Source organism: Mytilus edulis, chromosome 2 (assembly GCF_963676685.1).
Source record: "Mytilus edulis chromosome 2, xbMytEdul2.2, whole genome shotgun sequence".
Classification (NCBI taxonomy): Eukaryota; Metazoa; Mollusca; class Bivalvia; order Mytilida; family Mytilidae; genus Mytilus; species Mytilus edulis.
In genome coordinates, this window is record NC_092345.1 from 10,601,512 (window position 1) to 10,619,879 (window position 18,368).

Below are 18,368 nucleotides of genomic sequence, written 5' to 3' on the forward strand. Positions count from 1 at the left end.
TTTTTCATATTTAACCTTGAATCGGAGCGTTATTAGTGTCTCAATCAGTCAAAATCATTCACATAAACTATTTGAATTAATTGAAATAGTCACTTAAGTGTTTAAAAAGTGTTCAAAATCTTTCCTTCGATGAACCTGAAATTTGAGGCCAAAATCAGACCTTTCCGGACCTACTCCTTTGCTATTCGTTGAACATTTAAAAAGTGGTTAATCTGTACGCACTAAACCCACAAATAGGTAACCCACAAATAATAATGAATCCACTGTATTTGCATACTTGTATATATATATATGCATAAAAACAAAATGAATATAAAAAATGTAGAAGTAGTGAGATCACAATGAGCAGCACAAGTGTTCAACCTCCCCTTTACCTAGGCTCACCTTTAAGTCTGAGTTCGTATAAATGGTCAGTCCTGTCAGTCCTATCGGTCAAAATGAGGCTCGGATTAGTATATTGAAAGCTAGTGTCGGTCCACATGAACGATGTAAAAACGGCCGTTGCAGTGCCTTTTTTATCAGTAATTAGTTGTACCGCAACTAATTCCAATTAGTGTTTACATCGGTCTTCAGATGTACCTGCTGCTAATTTCCGGTACTGGTTTCCTGTTATAAACAAACTAAAACCTATGGAAACTAAAGTGCCGATCTACATGTGGCCTGCTAAATTTGTTCATGGCAAACAATCGGCGATTGAAATCTTAGATGGAGATAACAAATACCGAGAAAATGATTCAGATGATGAAATGGATAGAGAAAATGACTTTAATTGAACAATCAGGAGATCAGAACTGGTCCTTCATTATTAATTTGTCCGTGGCTGTGAAAAATAAAACTAATAATAATAAAGTTACTATTGGATAAAATATGTTATTATTTTTATTTTAGGATCAAATTGACAGATTTTTTTAGGACTGGCTAAAATTTTGTAGGACTGACAAATAATCTTGCTTTGTCGGTCCCATGAACTCTGTTAAGTGCTGAAACAGCTTAATGCAATCAACAAATTCAATAAAATAAATGTTAATCTAACCTAGGCAAGTGGTAACCCACAAATAATAATGAATCCACTGTATTTGCATACTTGTATATATGCATAAAAACAGAATGAATTTAAAAATTCTTTGATAACATGTCCATGACTCTAAACACTAAGATTCCGTCTAAAATGATCATGGTCAGGTTTTATTCCTGATAACCAGCTTTGGAATAAAGGAATCAATCAATTATTATACAGTTAAGGGTGTTCTGTCTCTCCCACACATCTAGTTCTTTCATTTACATCATTTCTAATACCCGATGTTTTCAGACATGATGTAGATACAGTTAAGAAGAAGCCTTCAGATAAACCAGCACCAGTCCCTGAAGGACCTGTCAGACAGTCACTGGTGTTTCAGGAAATGTTCAGCAATCAGCATGATGGGGATGTGACCGTACCAGAGGTCAACATAGACGAGGAGCTGATGCAGTTAGATGATGATTTCAGTGACTTTGATGACACTGGTATAGAGGATGTAGATTGTGATAAGAAAGGTAGATAATTATACAATAAGATCTAGTGACTTTGTTTTGTGATAAGAAAGGTATATAATTATACAATAAGATCTAGTCACTTTGATTTGTGATAAGAAAGGTAGATCCTCATACAATAAGATCTAGTCACTTTGATTTGTGATAAGAAAGGTAGATCCTCATACAATAAGATCTAGTCACTTTGATTTGTAAATAATATTCATGATTCAATTTTTGTCGAGCCTGCAACTTTTGTTGCAGAAAGCTCGACATAGGGATAGTGGTCCGGCAGCGGCGGCGGTGTTAGCTCACTTCTTAAAAGCTTTATATTTTAGAAGGTGGAAGACCTGGATGCTTCATACTTTGTATATAGATGCTTCATGTTACGAAGTTTCCGTCAGTCACATGTCCAATAACCTTGACCTCATTTTCATGGTTCAGTGACTACTTGAAAAAAAAGTTCAAATTTTTTGTAATGTTGAAGTCTCTCTTATTATAAGTAATAGGATAACTATATTTGATATGTGCGTACCTTGCAAGGTCCTCATGTCTGTCAGACAGTTTTCACTTGACCTCGACCTCATTTCATGGATCAGTGAACAAGGTTAAGTTTTGGTGGTCAAGTCCATATCTCAGATACTATAAGCAATAGGGCTAGCATATTCAGTCTATGTAAGGTGTACATGTCCAACTGGCAGGTGTCATCTGACCTTGACCTCATTTTCATGGTTCAGTGGTTATAGTTAAATTTTTGTGTTTTGGTCTGTTTTTCTCATACTATATGCAATAGGTCTACTATATTTGTTGTATGGAATGATTGTAAGCTATACATGTCTAGCGGGCAGATGTCATGTGACCTTGACCTCATTTTCATGGTTCAGTGGTGTATGGAAATATTTTATGATCTTTATGTCAGTCGCGCTGGTTTTATTTAACCGTGACCTCATTTTCACGGTTCATTGCACAGTGTTAAGGTTTTGTGTTTTGGTCTATTTTTCTTAAACTATCAGTAATGGGTCAACTATATATGTTGTATAGAAGCATTGTTAGCTGTAATTGTCTGCCTGGCATGGTTCATCTGACCTTGACCTCATTTTCAAGGTTCATTGGTCTTTGTTTAGTTATCTTGGTTAATGTTAAGTTTATGTGACAATTGTAATAAAGCTTAGTTTTATACTTAGGACTATCAACATAATATCAATGATTAGTATAGAAGGCGAGACATTTCAGCGTGTGCACTCTTGTTAAGTTTTCCTATTATAGGTAGTGAGACCTTGGTCTAAAAAAATTCAAAATATTAGGTAGTGGTAAACGGAATGAACAAACTTAATAGTGTAGTAAACAGTCTGTTAATGACTTGCACTATAAAAATAAGGAGATGTGCTATGATTGCCAATGAGACGAACTATCCACCAAAGATCAACTGAAGTAGATGTAAGCAATTATAGGCAACAGTGCAACCTTCAACAATGAGTAAAACCCCTACTGTATAGTCCCCTGAATAAGGCTAGTTTTTGAAGTGGTTTGTACCCTTTTAAAGGATTTGCTTATTTTAACTGTTACAGAAGAAATTCTTAGTAATAGTGCTTTGTATTATTTGACTATTACAGATGTGACACAAGATAATGGTGTTTTAGATTCTATCTATCTTAAAATGATGTCTAGCGGTGGAGATGGAGCAGAACTAACACAGAATACCAAGTTATTTCCCAGTCTTAGTAAAGTCACTCTTTTTGATGGTATGTTGTTTTGAAATATTATCTTAAAAATCATTATTAGAAATTTTATATAGAAGCAAATTTTGACCTACAAAACTATTTCATCAGTTTTCCTCACATTCTCATCAACTTTGAATTATAGTTGACATATTAAGGAAGGAAGTCTTTTATTTTGATGCTGTGTGCCTAGTTTTTAGCTTGATTATTATAAAATTTAATAAAAAAAGAAAAATACACAAAAATAATATCACAAATAACTGAAATTTTAAGACTTTAAAAATAATTATGGTACTGTAAAAAAGATATTTCCACAAAAAGCAGATCAAGTTTAAATGAGGACACATCATTTTTACCGTTATTGAGTTATGACTCTCTATATCGCTATATGCTAAAGGGGGAAGTCATTATTTGTGTTCCATGGACATCTATCTTAATTATCATCATATGGTTGGATTTTGTCAAATTATGCTTAAAAACAGTGATGATGAGTTAGGTAAACGTCCACTGGATACAGATTTAAAAAAAAGGGGGGGGGGGGGTCACCATCTGTGTCCCATGGACATCTACCTCATTTATTTATTTCATTGTCCCATATATATCCCAGTATACTTCCTGTAATTACTACATAACATATACAGTAAAAAGCCATTCTACACCATTTTTAAAGGACGCCATTTACCTGTGAAAGGTAAGTTTCAGGTTGAATAGTAGATGAAATATTTCTTTTCTAACATTAACATATAGAAATTTGAATGTTTTTTAAGTTAACCAACCATTTAATGCATTGAATGAGTTAGTGTAGATTTTTTTATTGGAAACAAGTTTTTATGTGCTGTACATTGATGTAATAAAACATGTTGCTTAGTTTGCTTTATATTAAATATGATATGTATATTACAGCATTATGTAAAATTAATATTTAATAATACCCTTACTCTAAAAATGGAGACTGACTATATGGCTATCACCTTGTCCGTCCATTTGTCTTAACACATTTTGCTGACACACTTTATCTCAGGTATTTATGAACAGAATGATTTAATATTTGATCAGCAGATTGACAACGCCATGGCTAAAAATGAAAAAGACAAACAAACAACAGCACACACGACACAACATAGAAAACTAAAGAATAAACAACACAAAACCCCACTAAAAAACTAGGGGTGATCTCAGGTGCTCTGGAAGGGTAAGTAGATCCTGCTCCACATGCGGCACCCGTCTTATTGCTTATGTGATAACAAATCTGGTAAATAGTCTAATTCGGTAGGTCACATTCATGAAAGGGAAGGGGATTGTAGTTACGATGTAAGGAACATATCCGATATCATTTGTGAAACGGTTATTCCAGTAGTTTTTGATGGAGTTGAAGTCCAATCAACTTGAAACTTAGTACACATGTTCCTTATGATATGGTCTTTGTAATTTTAATGCCAAGTAAGAAATTTTGAACCCAGTTTCACGGTCCATTGAACATAAAAAAATTATAGTGTCTACTTAATAATCATCTCCTGCTTAACATATGATTCTAAACTTGTTTTCAGTTGTACAAATTAACACTGATGGGCATTTGGTATCATGCCAGCGTTAACAGTGTCTATGGAAATTTAGCCTTGAAGATGCAATAACATTCTACCAATCCATATTTTAATGACAAACAGAATTTAAAAGCATGTCATGTTTGTTTTTTCTTGACCAGGGATAGTGACAGACATAAAGCATATACAGATAGAGTAAAAAAGAAAAAAATATATTTATTAAGATAAAATATTTTGAAAAAAAGAAGATAATGCACAACATTAATTAATTTATTTTTATTTGTTTTATTCTGTAGAAATAGGCAGTAATGATGATTTAAGAGATGTGGAGGGAAAGCAGACTGGACAAAGTAGTGAGATTGATACAGAAGATGAACTGGAAATGGCTAGACAGGTAAAACATTGTCCTTTAACTGGACTTCAGACAGGTAAAACATTGTTCATTAACTGGACTTCAGACAGGTAAAATATAGTCTATTTAATGGACTTCAGACAGGTAAAACATTGTCCCTTAACTGGACTTCAGACAGGTAAAACATTGTCCCTTAACTGGACTTCAGACAGGTAAAACATTGTCCATTAACTGGACTTCAGACAGGTAAAACATTGTCTATTTACTGGACTTCAGACAGGTAAAACATTGTCCCTTAACTGGACTTCAGACAGGTAAAACATTGTCCATTAACTGGACTTCAGACAGGTAACAGGTAAAACATTGTCAATTTACTTGACTTCAGACAGGTAAAACATTGTCTATTTACTGGACTTCAGACAGGTAAAACATTGTCTATTTACTTGACTTCAGACAGGTAAAATCTATTTACTTGACTTCAGACAGGTAAAATCTATTTACTTAACTTCAGGCAGGTATAACATTGTCAATTTACTTGACTTCAGGCAGGTAAAACATTGTCAATTTACTTGACTTCAGTCAGGGAAAACATTGTCACTTTTCTTGACTTCAGGAAATACTTTTGCTGTTGGATATATGTAAACCCATAAAACATTATTTATCCACATAGTTAAATTTTGTTTCATTTAATTTCACAATCAAATGATTCTTATTGAACAACATATTAAATGTCTGAATTTTTTTTCAGTCTATGGGTTTAGAAAGAGAAGTAGGAGCTGGTCAGTGTTCAGATAACCGTGCCTCTATACCCAGGCCAGGTTTGTTTACATGCATTGCTACACAAACAGAAAAAAAACTCATAATATGTTTTGTCAATAAATTCTCTTATGAAATAGCATTGACAATTAGTGAGAAGATTTCATGATCAAAAAATAAATAACGTTATTGATTTAAATGAAAGAAATTATTGATAAATTATAAGTTGATGTGTTTCTATCAGTCCTCAGTATTTATCTGTAGTAACTACCAGATTTCAGAAGTTAAAAGTAATATTTTTTTAAATTAGGAAATATATAGATCTCTTACAGACAAAGTTAATTTCAATTATCTTTAATAAGGTGTGGAAGGAACCAGTCAGCAGGAATCATCTGGTACACAGATGTCAATAGCCATGAGACAATCAGCTGAAGGTGATGTAGTTACCTCCCCTGTTCCTGGTGATGGTGGTGGAGGTGGGGATGGCAGCAGTGGATCAGACAAGTGAGTTATCTCCCTTACCAATGTAAACAGTAATTTGTCTTGCATGTTATACACTACAACCAAAAATAATCAGTAAAGATTTCAAACACACAATAAAAATATTTCATAATAACCATGAAAAACTGCAAACATATTTGAGATCATCAGTGAAAAATTGTTTTAAATTAGAAATGAAATAAGTTTTTGACATTTTTTTTTAATTTTGTATGAAGTACATGTATATTGCATATTTTTCAAAGTCAGAAACACCTTTGATCTCTGACTGTAGATTCTTTAATACCATCAATCAGAACAGGTATATATTGATAGCCACCATAACTCACAGTCACCATATATATTTCTGTTCTGGTAGCTTATAATGAATGTCTTTTGTATCTTTGTCCCAGCTGATCAAATTAATCATTAACATTCATGAATTTACAGCGAAGACACAAGACGATCAACTGATGCCAAAAATTTTCTTGATACCTTCCGATCAAACTTCAAACCTGTGATGCCTCCACCATCAGGAAGTCTGGATATTGAGGTAGCTTCATATGTTTTTTTTAATAGGGTTTAATTGTTCTTTAGAATTAAAATTTATTGCATTTTCTGTTTATGGTGTCTAGTCAAGCTTTATATTGAAAATATCATAATTTATTTGAATTCGTTGTAGATTAATCTTCTGTGTAAAACTTAACAATGAATCAACATGTTTTATATAGAATTCAAATTGTCTGGAGTAAAGGTTTTAGTTAGGATCATTATCTGATTTTGATTTATGTTAATGATCCTTACATTTATTTTGATTAGCAATATGTAGTTTCAGTAAGTAAATTATGTGTGGCTGCACTAGGGTTAGATATTATTCTATCTGAAGGCTAGATAGTCAACTGTTATTAATGGGTGTAGGACATACTACAGTTTTCTCTCTTATTATATTACTATGTTGTACAATATATTGTTAATTATGTTGAGGTAAATAAATTGAAAATGCAATCCAAATTGATTTCCATATCACTGATACATGTGTTTATTTGATTATTAGCCATTAAAGTTATTAGAAACAATTCATCAATCCATTTTATATTTTGAGTTATACAAATGTCAAAATCCTAAAACTCTGCGTACTGTATCAACACCAAAAATTTGTTTTTTTTAAATTTTAAATCATTCCTGATATCAGTATTATGATTAGCAGAAATTATTATGATTAGCAGAAATTATTTTGATTAGATCTTGACTTGAGTACATGTATCTTGTATCAGTATTCAGTGATATGTTAATTTCTAGAGAAGGTAAAGGATATATTGACAATACAAATTAATTTCACTATTGCTCTCTTCATGCAAGCTTTATATTTCATCTTTAATTGGTGTTTGGCACCTGTTTTTCATCTCTTATTTCTGTTTCAATATCATTATTAACTTGATATTTGAGTTTCTTCTTCTGATTTGATAGAAATACATCAATCACGGTTTACAAAAGAAAAAATGAGCCTGCAGGAAATTTTCTATGTTCCCATGATTCATTAAAAATGTGACAGTTTTTGTAACCTTGACAACAATACAATGTGTATATTAGAATTCTGACAAGGATTAAATTTAAATTGATTATTTAGAATATGAGTTTATATTGAAATAGAAACTGATAGTAGTAAGAATGTTAAGAATGTTGAGCTCTACCAATTGTACATATATGTACAAACTGTCAGACAACTTCTTATAGGAGTTATTGCACTTAAATGAATAATATGATGACTGGTTATAGTTTATCTGCAAGGAGATAAGATTTGGCTAAGAAATCATGTAAATAAAGTACAGTTAATGCTACATGTAACTAGATGTCTAGGCAAAACTGGTATACCTAAACTTTATTCTCTCAATTTTGATTGGTATTGCTGATCATGCTCTGGTTTTTATGCCCCACCTACGATAGTAGAGGGGCATTATGTTTTCTGGTCTGTGCGTCCATTCGTTCGTTCGTCCGTTCGTTCGTTTGTCCGTCTGTCCCGCTTCAGGTTAAAGTTTTTGGTCAAGGTAGTTTTTGATGAAGTTGAAGTTCAATCGACTTCAAACTTGGTACACATGTTCCCTATGATATGATCTTTCTCATTTTAATGCCAAATTAGAGATTTTACCCCAATTTCACGGTCCACTGAACATAGAAAATGATAGTGCGAGTGGGGCATTCATGTACTGAGGACACATTCTTGTTTAAAAGTATTTTTTATGGTAAATTGGTAACAACAATATTTAATATAAATTTTGATAGGAACAAAGAGTGAAGCCAATGGGAGATGATCTTTTAACAGAAAAGGGCATGGACAGATATTCTAATTATCAGGTATTCATATACAATATATATACAGTCTGGTGCATTTGAGGTCACTGAAAGCAAATCACCACTTAGAAATTTTACATGGGTCATTAACAGTTGTCTACAGGAATAATTTTAGTTCATACTGTTTATGTTAAACATTTGGATTCCTAAAACTTATTGTCTGGTTTTCTTTTTATTAGATTTTTCAATAAGTTCCCTGTTGAATTATACAAATATAAGATTTGAGTATGCCTATAAATTAATAACAGATTTTAGATTCAACTACTATAAAATGTAATGATCAATTTACACTGTTTTGGAAATGTGCAACACCCTCAGTCAGACATTGGCATTTCTTAAGATAAATATAGCATGTATTGTGTAAGGTTTGTTTTGTTAAAACATTCATAGTACATAGAAAAGGCTCTTTGAAAACAATAACAATCTATAGAGGAAATGATTTTAGAATTTCTCAAACACTTTTACTGAACAAATTCACCCACCCATAGATGAGATTTTAAATCACCTCCCTGAGCTCCATGTGTTTTTATTGAACAGCCCATTACAAAAATTAACTATTCAAACAATCATCTATATGTTACAGGCACACACCATGGAAGAAGAGTCACTATTACAGTCCAGGTATTTAGCTCCAATGTTTAATGCTACTGAGAATACCTCCCAATTAAGATGGAGTGTAGACAACACAGCAGATTACCAGACAGACCCTGGAAACAGACTGGAAGCCTCTGGTTTTAATGCTGAAGATGTGTTTTCTGTATGTCATACATTTATTATAATAATATCTTTTGTTTTTATTTTTGTCCAAACTTTTAATTCTCATAAGAAAACAATGAATTGCCTACATTTGAAAGCAGAAGTTCTGACTAGTGCCCTACAAGGTATTCTATTTTATCTTCCTTTATAATTTTCATTCAAAATTTGAAATGTAGTTTTTAATGAAATTTCTTACTTTTCTGAAGTAACTATAACATATTTTCTAACTTAGGGTAAATGTAATTATAATTTAATTGAAGCTTGTGATAAAATTGACATGTAATTAGTTACTTTTAATTTGAAATTGGCTTATTGTCTGTCTATAACTAAAAGTTATTGTGGAAATCCATATAAATGTGATGATGGTAATTTGTATGTTTGACAGAATCAGCAGGATGATAACCCTTTTGGAGAAGTGAATAACTCCTTTGGATCATTTGGAGCCAGTCCTCCTCCTAGACAAAGTCATGATATGACTCCACCTGGAGATATGACTCTGGAGCCACCTGTTAGTCCTCGGACAAGTGTAGACAGTAAATCTTATCGTAGCAGTAGCAGTCCTCCTAAGTTTGACCAACCAAAGTTCTCTACAGCTTCCCCTCAGACAAGACAGTCTTTGAGGAATAGTCAGAAATCATTACAGGAGGCTAAACTAGCAGGTAAAGAAGAATTTTATATTTGTGGCTCAAACAAAAAAATCTGACTTTAGACGTGTCAGTTTCTTTTGAATAATAAAAAAGGATATAGAATCATACTAGGAGGGCACGTTTGCCATGTTGTTCAGATCAGAAGTACCTGTTTTTGTACTATCAAACTTCCAGGAACCAGTAAACTTTAATATGCAATAAAAACTATGTTGAATTTTTCAGCACAAGTCAGGATAAGATATAGTTTAGACATGAAATGACAGCCACTTTATTTAAACTTGAGACAAAGTAGCCATTAACATTGGAGAATATAAAATAGAAAGCAATTGGGCAATGAGTTAGTTGTCTTATACTTTGTGGTAATTGTTTATTTTTTTTCCAGAGAAAACTGGAGTAGATTTGGCTTATGTTAGTTCTCTGTCAACTGAAGCTGCTGAACAGAAAGCTTTAGTAGATGAAATGGTAGCACAGGGAAACCTTGGTGTTAATTTTACTGTTCATGAGGATTTTATGTCAGCAGGTTATTTTATTTTTACTGAAAATAATATTGATGAAAACTAATTTGATTGAATTTAGAAATATTATAATTTTCCCCTTTTGAAATGTGGTGCTGGAAACATAGATATACTGGGTATTCCTAAGACTGGTTTTGTATGACTACATCTAGAGAAATGACTGTAACTACTGGACAATTGTGGACAGTAATTTTGTATCGTAGCAGGTGTATTTCACAACTACAGTTCTTTGCCAGATTTTATTTTTATGTATGGAAAGATTATAATGTGTTCTATTCTAATCATTCATGCAGTTGAAAGAGAATCATTTTATGACACCATTTCAAAGAATGACCTGTTCACTTATCTATTTGACAGTTGGCGGAATAATTGGTCCTTAAAATTGATTCCTTAAACGTAGTGCTATTAAAAGTCAAAAGAATGCGGCACTATAGTGTAGTTAAAACATATTGCATAGAAAATTTATCACAACTAAACTATTTATTTCAGATCGGGCAAAAGACTTTTTAGACACAGATGAAAAAGAATTTGAAAAAGAAAATATTTTCAGAGAGGTATGATTTAACTTTAAATATACAAGTAAATTAGATATTCTCAAATTAGTGTTTAACCTTTATGACATATTAGGACATAGTATCAACTATTCTTCATATTACTCATGTCTCTCAGATTATATGGAAACCATGTTCTTAGTATAAATGCAATTTATATGACCAACCAACAGCAGGTTTTTTGGGGACATTTTTGGGGGTAATTTTGCTTGTCCAAACTATTGATATGATTGCAGGAATAAGACTTGTTTAAACTTAGCAACCAAAAAATAATGGTTTATATTTTCATAAATCGATTGTTTTCTTTAAGAATTTAGCATATTGATGTGTTCGCTTCATATATTTTTGTTTGTACCAATTTTCATGGATTGAGGAGTGTGGTGGATATTTGATTTGATGGATTTGCCTCAAACCTGCCTATCAAAAATGTGTACTTGGTCATTGTTGGTTGAACATTAACAATTCACAGTTCAACTTTACCCATGAAATCTATGAAATGTGACAACCCATGAATATTAATAATTCCACAGTAGGCACTTCAAATATAAAATGCCTTTTATATATGATATAGGATGAAAAGATGGACAGTGATGTTTTCCCTGAATGTGACTCCTGGTCATACAAGAGTAAGATAGCTGACGGTGGTGAGGATGATCTGTGTAGGATATCTGTTGGTCAGTTTATGAAGAGTCGTTCAGGTCAACTGGGGTCTCTTGATGGAGATGGTCCAAGGGTAAGATAAGAACTAAATAGTTAAAATTTAGAATGAAAATGGGGAATGAGTCAAAGAGACAACAACCCGACCATAGAGCAGACAAAACAGCCGAAGGCCACCAATGGGTCTTCAATGCAGCAAGAGGAGTCCTTAAGCTGGCCCCTTAATAAATATGTTACTAATTCAGTGAATGGATGTCATACTAATCTCTTGTATTTCTAGGACATCATAAATTATGAAGATCAATGGATTTTGTAAAGAACAATTCTCATGAGTCGACTTTCTGTCTTAAAAATGTTAAATGAAGTTTATGATTTTGTCATCAATTTAGCCAGTGACGACTTGGTTTGTGTTATCACTTTTGTGATCCCTCTGACAACTTCATCTTGTTTGATTTGCCCAAATTTGATGAGATGTAGAAAGAACCGATTCAGACATTTATCAGCCAATGAGATATGGTGTAATACCACCAAATCATAGTACATCATATCTAGGTGCAATCAAAAAAGCGTTGAAATAAAATATTCCTTTTAATTTGACAGTTGTAGGAAATTAATCCAAATGATGAAAATGAATTTATGTTATTTTGCCCTTTCAGCCTGATTTTGGAATGATAATTAAAACCCCTCCCAGTGATAGAAAGATTTACCCATTGATTGAGACAACTGTGACAGAACCAGATCAGACGTCCAGCATTGAGGAAGATGGTACAGGTTTATTGTTTTATATTAATGTATAGCAGGTTATTTTTTTCGCAGGGTGTAAATTTTCGTATATTTTTGTGGATAGAACAAAATCGCTAGATTAAATCTGCCAATTTAAAAGAAGTACATCCAAAATATTTCGTATACCTTATTCAATGAAAATCGTGAAATTTTACACCGGCTAAAAATAACCCGCTATACTGTATCAACTTCAATGATGCAACACTTATTTTTATCTTTTTTTTTTAAATATTCTCAATATAATTAAATGCTGTACTAAAATAACAATTTGTATGTCAAATTTGTCCAATTTTAATTCCATTATTTGTTCTAAATGAATTTGTTTAAATATCATCATTGATCATAAGCAACTCCAGTGATTTCTACATATGAAAGGTTACATTACTTTTAGTCCATTAAAACAGTTTCACCTAGTTAAATGTTATCATATTATCAGAAAGAGTTCATGTTTTAATGTCAACCATCTAGACTTTGTCCTAAGATTTGAATTTCAAGAGATAACAAATTTCAGCTGTTTCTATGAAATTTTGAGTGTCACAGATTCCCAGTGAGTGATAAGATCTTGCATTTTCTTTTCCCTATTTCAACACTTAATGTATTGACAGTTATTCTGTTGCTAATTTATTGTAGGTACACTACATATGAGTGATGGAACACTACACATGAGTGACATATCTAGATTCATGTCGTCTGTGTCCATGTCTAAAGATCCTAAAGAGATAGCCAATATGGTCATGGCATGGTCACAGAAACAGAGTACACATAAATCATCAAAGTTACCAGTCAGAAAGGGAACCAGTTTGAAATTTCGGGACAAAAAGTCCTCTGAAGATATGAGTTTATCTGAAATCCCTGAACTGCAGAATTCTATTGATGGTGAAAAGACTAAAGATATTCGAAGAAGTATTGATAAATCTGCGAGTGTTTCACAGGAGAAACCATTAAATACGTTTTCCTATGAGAATAAAACAAACCCTGATGGGGAAGAATCTGATAAGGAGGAAAATAACAAACCCAGACATAGTGTTATAACGCCACCTAAACTTTCCTCAGAAAACTTTGTTGTAGATGGTTATTCACCGAGACTTAGCATTTCTAGGACAAAATCTCCTGTCAGGTGCGGTAGATTGGATCAATCTTCAGATAGATTTATTAACCCTCAAAGAGATAATGAAGTGCCCCAAGTGACAAGTGCTCGTCAGACTGAAGGAGCATCCTTTAGTTTGGGTACATCGGCATCTTTGTCTGCAAGAAGTAGTATGAATGATGATATAGTAAAAGATGGCAGAAGTCCGAGGGTTAACACATCTGGTTGGGCAGGTCATCATATTCCCGATGGTACAGAGTACAGTAAATCCTCTGAACTCCATCACGTGATGTCACGACAGGAGCTAGTGGGGACAGAAGATATACAGTTAGTGGATTCAAGGGGGTTTGATGCTATTTCAGATAAACATTCATTGCCTCAACAAATACCTATTCAGAAAAGACATTCTGATTTTGATCCAAAGAAACATCATGCCATGTTAAAAACCCAAGGAAATAAACATAAACACAGCCATTCTGCAGAAAGTTTAGCTCTAAATAGACATAATGACAATTTGACTTCAACTCCAGTGAAAAAGTATGATCTCATTGGTGAATTCAAATCTTTAGATGCACTCAGTAAGACTTCTCCCAACCGTCACCAGTCTGATCCCAATTATCATAAATCTGAGTCAGGAGATCAACAATTTTCTCATACTTTCCCTGAAACTTTGTATGCTCAGCCACATACCAGCAGTGATGTCAAATCCTTCTATACTACACAGACCACCAGTGGTCAAACTCATTCACAAAATACTGGAGATCATGTTGCTCAAAATAGAGCTTTCAATTCAACATCATCTAGTCATGAACACTCTACAATGTCTACAAATCAGAGGGCAATAGATGACAAAAGTTTAATGCCGCCACCACAAATACCAAGCTTTCGACATGATCTCTTACCAAGACAACCACCACAAGATAAACCAACATTGCTTACATCAGAGTCCATGTTGTCGCGAGATTTTGCAAAGGATTATTTGGTCCGTGATAATCCAGGAAGATTAATTAATCGTAACGTTCATCCCAAACCACTTGAACATCCGATAGACTCTGATGATATGTTGCCACATAGGGATTCAGATATTCCACTGCCGACTCATTACGATTTCATGGGAGATAATATGAATATATCCAGTCGGTTACCAGTATATCAGAGTACGCCATATAACAACAGGAATGACACAACTATTATCACCCCTAGTAGCATGCACACGATGATGTCGACTGGTATGATGCATGAACTGCAGGCAGAAAATCTTACAGTTATGGAAGATGGTAAGTATTATCTGTATGTATAAAAGGAGATGTGAATTTTCGTCAAAGCAAACAGTTATTTTAAACCTAATAGCAAATAATAAGTCTGATAAGAATACACAGTGAAAAATCAAAAATAACCAGACACCCAACTAAAAATAAATTACTAACATGGAAGAAAATCTAAACTTTTTGAGAAACTCCCACCAATATCAGTTTGTGCAAATTCTACTGGCTGTGTGTATGTTAAATGGCTTGATCATGTTGATTTTTTATACACACACACATGCTTATTGTTTTACAGATGTCTATCACATGGTTGTAAATAAATTGGGAAACTTTAAGTAAACCAATTATATCTGTCTAACAAGTTTCATGAATGTTTTGTATTGAGGGTTTGTATACGGTAAATTCAGAAATTTTACTGCATTTTTAGATAAAGGGCTTTTGTTTTAGCCTGTATTCTATACATAACCTTTTGATATATGGTAATGCTATCTTTTATACAGAATGTTCTCATACAAGAACCTCACCAAGATCAGATGGCCACCAACTTAGAACTCCACCAAGATTGTCGGCTGTTACAGCATCAAGAATGTTACATTTTGATGATGTTTGTTGTGTAGGCATATCCATAGAGAGGAAATTAGAGCTGACTAACCCGACCAATAGCTGGCTAGAATGTTACCTGCTGGTACAGGAATGGACTATTGATGGTAGGGAAGTCAATATAATGAATTACCTACCATTTGAGATGAAGAGGAAGGTCATTATAGAACCACATACAACAGAAAATGTTACAGTAAGTTACCCATCTTTTGGAACAATTTAAATTAGCATTAAAACTGGGAGACAATTTTAAATGACATTCCTATATTTCTATTTTTAATTTCTAGCAGAAGAATCAGACTCCTTTACAATAAATTTAAATTTCTTGCTGTTAATTCATACCATAAAATTGAGAATGGAAATGGGGAATGTGCCAAAGAGACAACAACCCACCCATAGAAAAAAACAACAGCAGAAGGTCACCAACAGGTCTTCAATGTAGCGAGAAATTCCCGCACCCGGAGGCGTCCTTCAACTGGCCCCTAAACAATCTTCATGCATCTTTTGTTCTTTTGCTCTTCTCTTTTCTTAATTATTTTCCATTATCAAACTTTCAAATTAAAAAAAAAGTGAAATGCACATACAGGAAAATGCCCTCCTTTTTGCTAAAAAATATTTTATAATTTTGAATATGTTGCACATTGTTACAGTAGTCATGGAAGTGATATAAAACTTTTTTTAAAAGTATTTAACCTATTTTAACCATTCTCAGCTCACAATATCCTTTTCAGGTACGTGGCCTATTGTATTATCTTCTCAATTAACGAAAAAGACAATAATGTGCTTCTGTATACATGTATGGTACTGAGTTGTTTGAAAGCTTGTTTCGGGGTTCATTAATTATTCAAATGTATAAATATTTTCATACCAAATCGTATATATTAATTGAGTTGTATTTAAATAATGATATATTTTGATACCAATCAAAGTTTGTTTGCTATTAGGAAGAAGAAAAAAAATTTACAATATTTTTTTACACAAAAAATGATCATTTAAATATTAACTACTAAATAAGTTTTAATTTGTAGGTTATATTTATACCCAAACTAGCTGGTGCATATGTAGCTTCTTTGAATGTTACGTCTAGTTTATTTCTACAAGACAACAGCGTACACATACAGAAGATACCAACAGTTGTCACATTACAGGCCATTGCTGAAGATCCACAGATACAGGTTAGTTACATGTGGGAGGACTTCATCTTCCAAAGCAATCATTGGTTGACTAAATATTCAGCAACTTTTATGTTCATTTATTGTGATCATTGAATTTTACAAAGTTGTTTAATGATACGATATTTTTTTGAAATTCTTCATACAAATAATGTTTATATCAGAATTTGTAATGAGAGTTTTTATATATTTGTTAAAACTATCCCTGGCAACTTTTGCAGTATTAAAACTGCACAAAATTTATTGAATTTACCGTAATAGGTGAGTAATGATATGACCGAATGGTAGAGGGTAAATATTGTGATTAACCTTAGGACAGCTAAATTTTATGTTGGTTATTGTGGATTCATTGATTTCCTGGATTGAGGAAATATGGCATTTTGATGGATATTTTATTTTGTTATTTTGCCAAAGTTTGCATACAGCCTCATAGAAAATTTGTTATTCCTTGAAAATTACAAGTTTTGTGGTTCACCAGTACCCAGGTAATCAATGGAAATTGGTATCCAATCATTATAGATTTTAGTTGATCATCTCAACGAGATTGATTTTCTCGCTTGAGCTGGTACGGCGAAAGAGAGAAAAGTAATCGAGTTGAGATTACCAATAATAATCTGTTTATCGCTATTTTACCTATGATGAAGTTGTCAATTTCATGTCAATTTCTTTAGCAATGCCACGTGCGTCCTAAGTTTCTAGCGATAATTATCCATATCAGGGTACCGGTAGTAGCATGATATGAAAATTATCACAATAAAAGATCAAAGGAAAAATGCACAAAAAGCAATAATGATGAATCCAATGTAATTTGCCACTGGAAAATGGAAGCACCTGACAATCATGTTGGCAAAAACCTTATTTGAATAAAAATAAAGTATAATTTAAATTCAGTTGGTTTGTTTTTTAAATCCCCCATGACAATGTTTTTCTGGTGAAATTCATATAATAGTATTTTGATAAATTGTGTAAATGAAGTCATTTTGATATCTATAAAAATTATTGAAAAAAAAGATAGCTTTTTTGTTTAATCCCAAGCATTTTTAAGATTAACATTTTTACATTGTCAATGGAAATAGAAATGTGTTTTAATAATATAAATTTCAGAATATTTTTATCATTTGGATGTATTATAAAATAATCAAGTTATTATTGTGTAGTTATTAATAAAAATTTATTGAAATTATATTAAAAGAAGAATTTGTGTACAATTTCTTTAGTTCTTTGTCAATAAGGTAAGCAATGAACTTTCCCTGAATTATCTTTATAGATTCAACAGGTCATTTGTTTGAACTATAGATGACATTTTGTAATTTAGCTTTGTATAATATGTGTATCACAGAGTGTTTTACTGATCACTTTTTCTCTACCCTATATCTTTAAGGCTTATGGTTATTTTTAAATTACAATAAGTATTTATTAGTTATTATTAGAACATATTTAGCTTATTTGTAACTTTTGAAAAATGTGTTTTTGTTCTTGTAAAATCTCAGTTTTTTCTTGTTTGAAAAATTATTAAATTTATTCCAGTTTAAATTACATAAAGAGATTTTGTAATTATTCTGTGGGGCTTAAATTTTCCACCCAACGAAGAAAACTCTGCTGGTGGGTGGTTTAAAAAAGAAACAACTACATA

At 32.5% G+C, this 18,368-nt stretch overlaps 1 protein-coding gene across 3 annotated transcripts in view; it reads left to right on the top strand.

Moving 5' to 3' along the window:
* LOC139510118 (centrosomal protein of 192 kDa-like) overlaps window positions 1-18,368 on the top strand; it is a 64,875-nt gene that overhangs the window by 17,631 nt on the left and 28,876 nt on the right. For all 3 annotated transcript variants that reach the window (XM_071296420.1, XM_071296419.1, XM_071296421.1), the window contains exons 6-21: window positions 1,310-1,533; window positions 3,123-3,251; window positions 5,065-5,162; window positions 5,869-5,938; window positions 6,239-6,380; window positions 6,804-6,906; window positions 8,634-8,705; window positions 9,286-9,459; window positions 9,844-10,117; window positions 10,488-10,625; window positions 11,110-11,174; window positions 11,743-11,904; window positions 12,485-12,593; window positions 13,242-14,975; window positions 15,464-15,756; window positions 16,592-16,738. In XM_071296420.1, coding sequence (XP_071152521.1) covers window positions 1,310-1,533; window positions 3,123-3,251; window positions 5,065-5,162; window positions 5,869-5,938; window positions 6,239-6,380; window positions 6,804-6,906; window positions 8,634-8,705; window positions 9,286-9,459; window positions 9,844-10,117; window positions 10,488-10,625; window positions 11,110-11,174; window positions 11,743-11,904; window positions 12,485-12,593; window positions 13,242-14,975; window positions 15,464-15,756; window positions 16,592-16,738 — 3,934 coding nt within the window. The remainder of the gene's footprint in view (window positions 1-1,309; window positions 1,534-3,122; window positions 3,252-5,064; window positions 5,163-5,868; window positions 5,939-6,238; window positions 6,381-6,803; window positions 6,907-8,633; window positions 8,706-9,285; window positions 9,460-9,843; window positions 10,118-10,487; window positions 10,626-11,109; window positions 11,175-11,742; window positions 11,905-12,484; window positions 12,594-13,241; window positions 14,976-15,463; window positions 15,757-16,591; window positions 16,739-18,368) is intronic.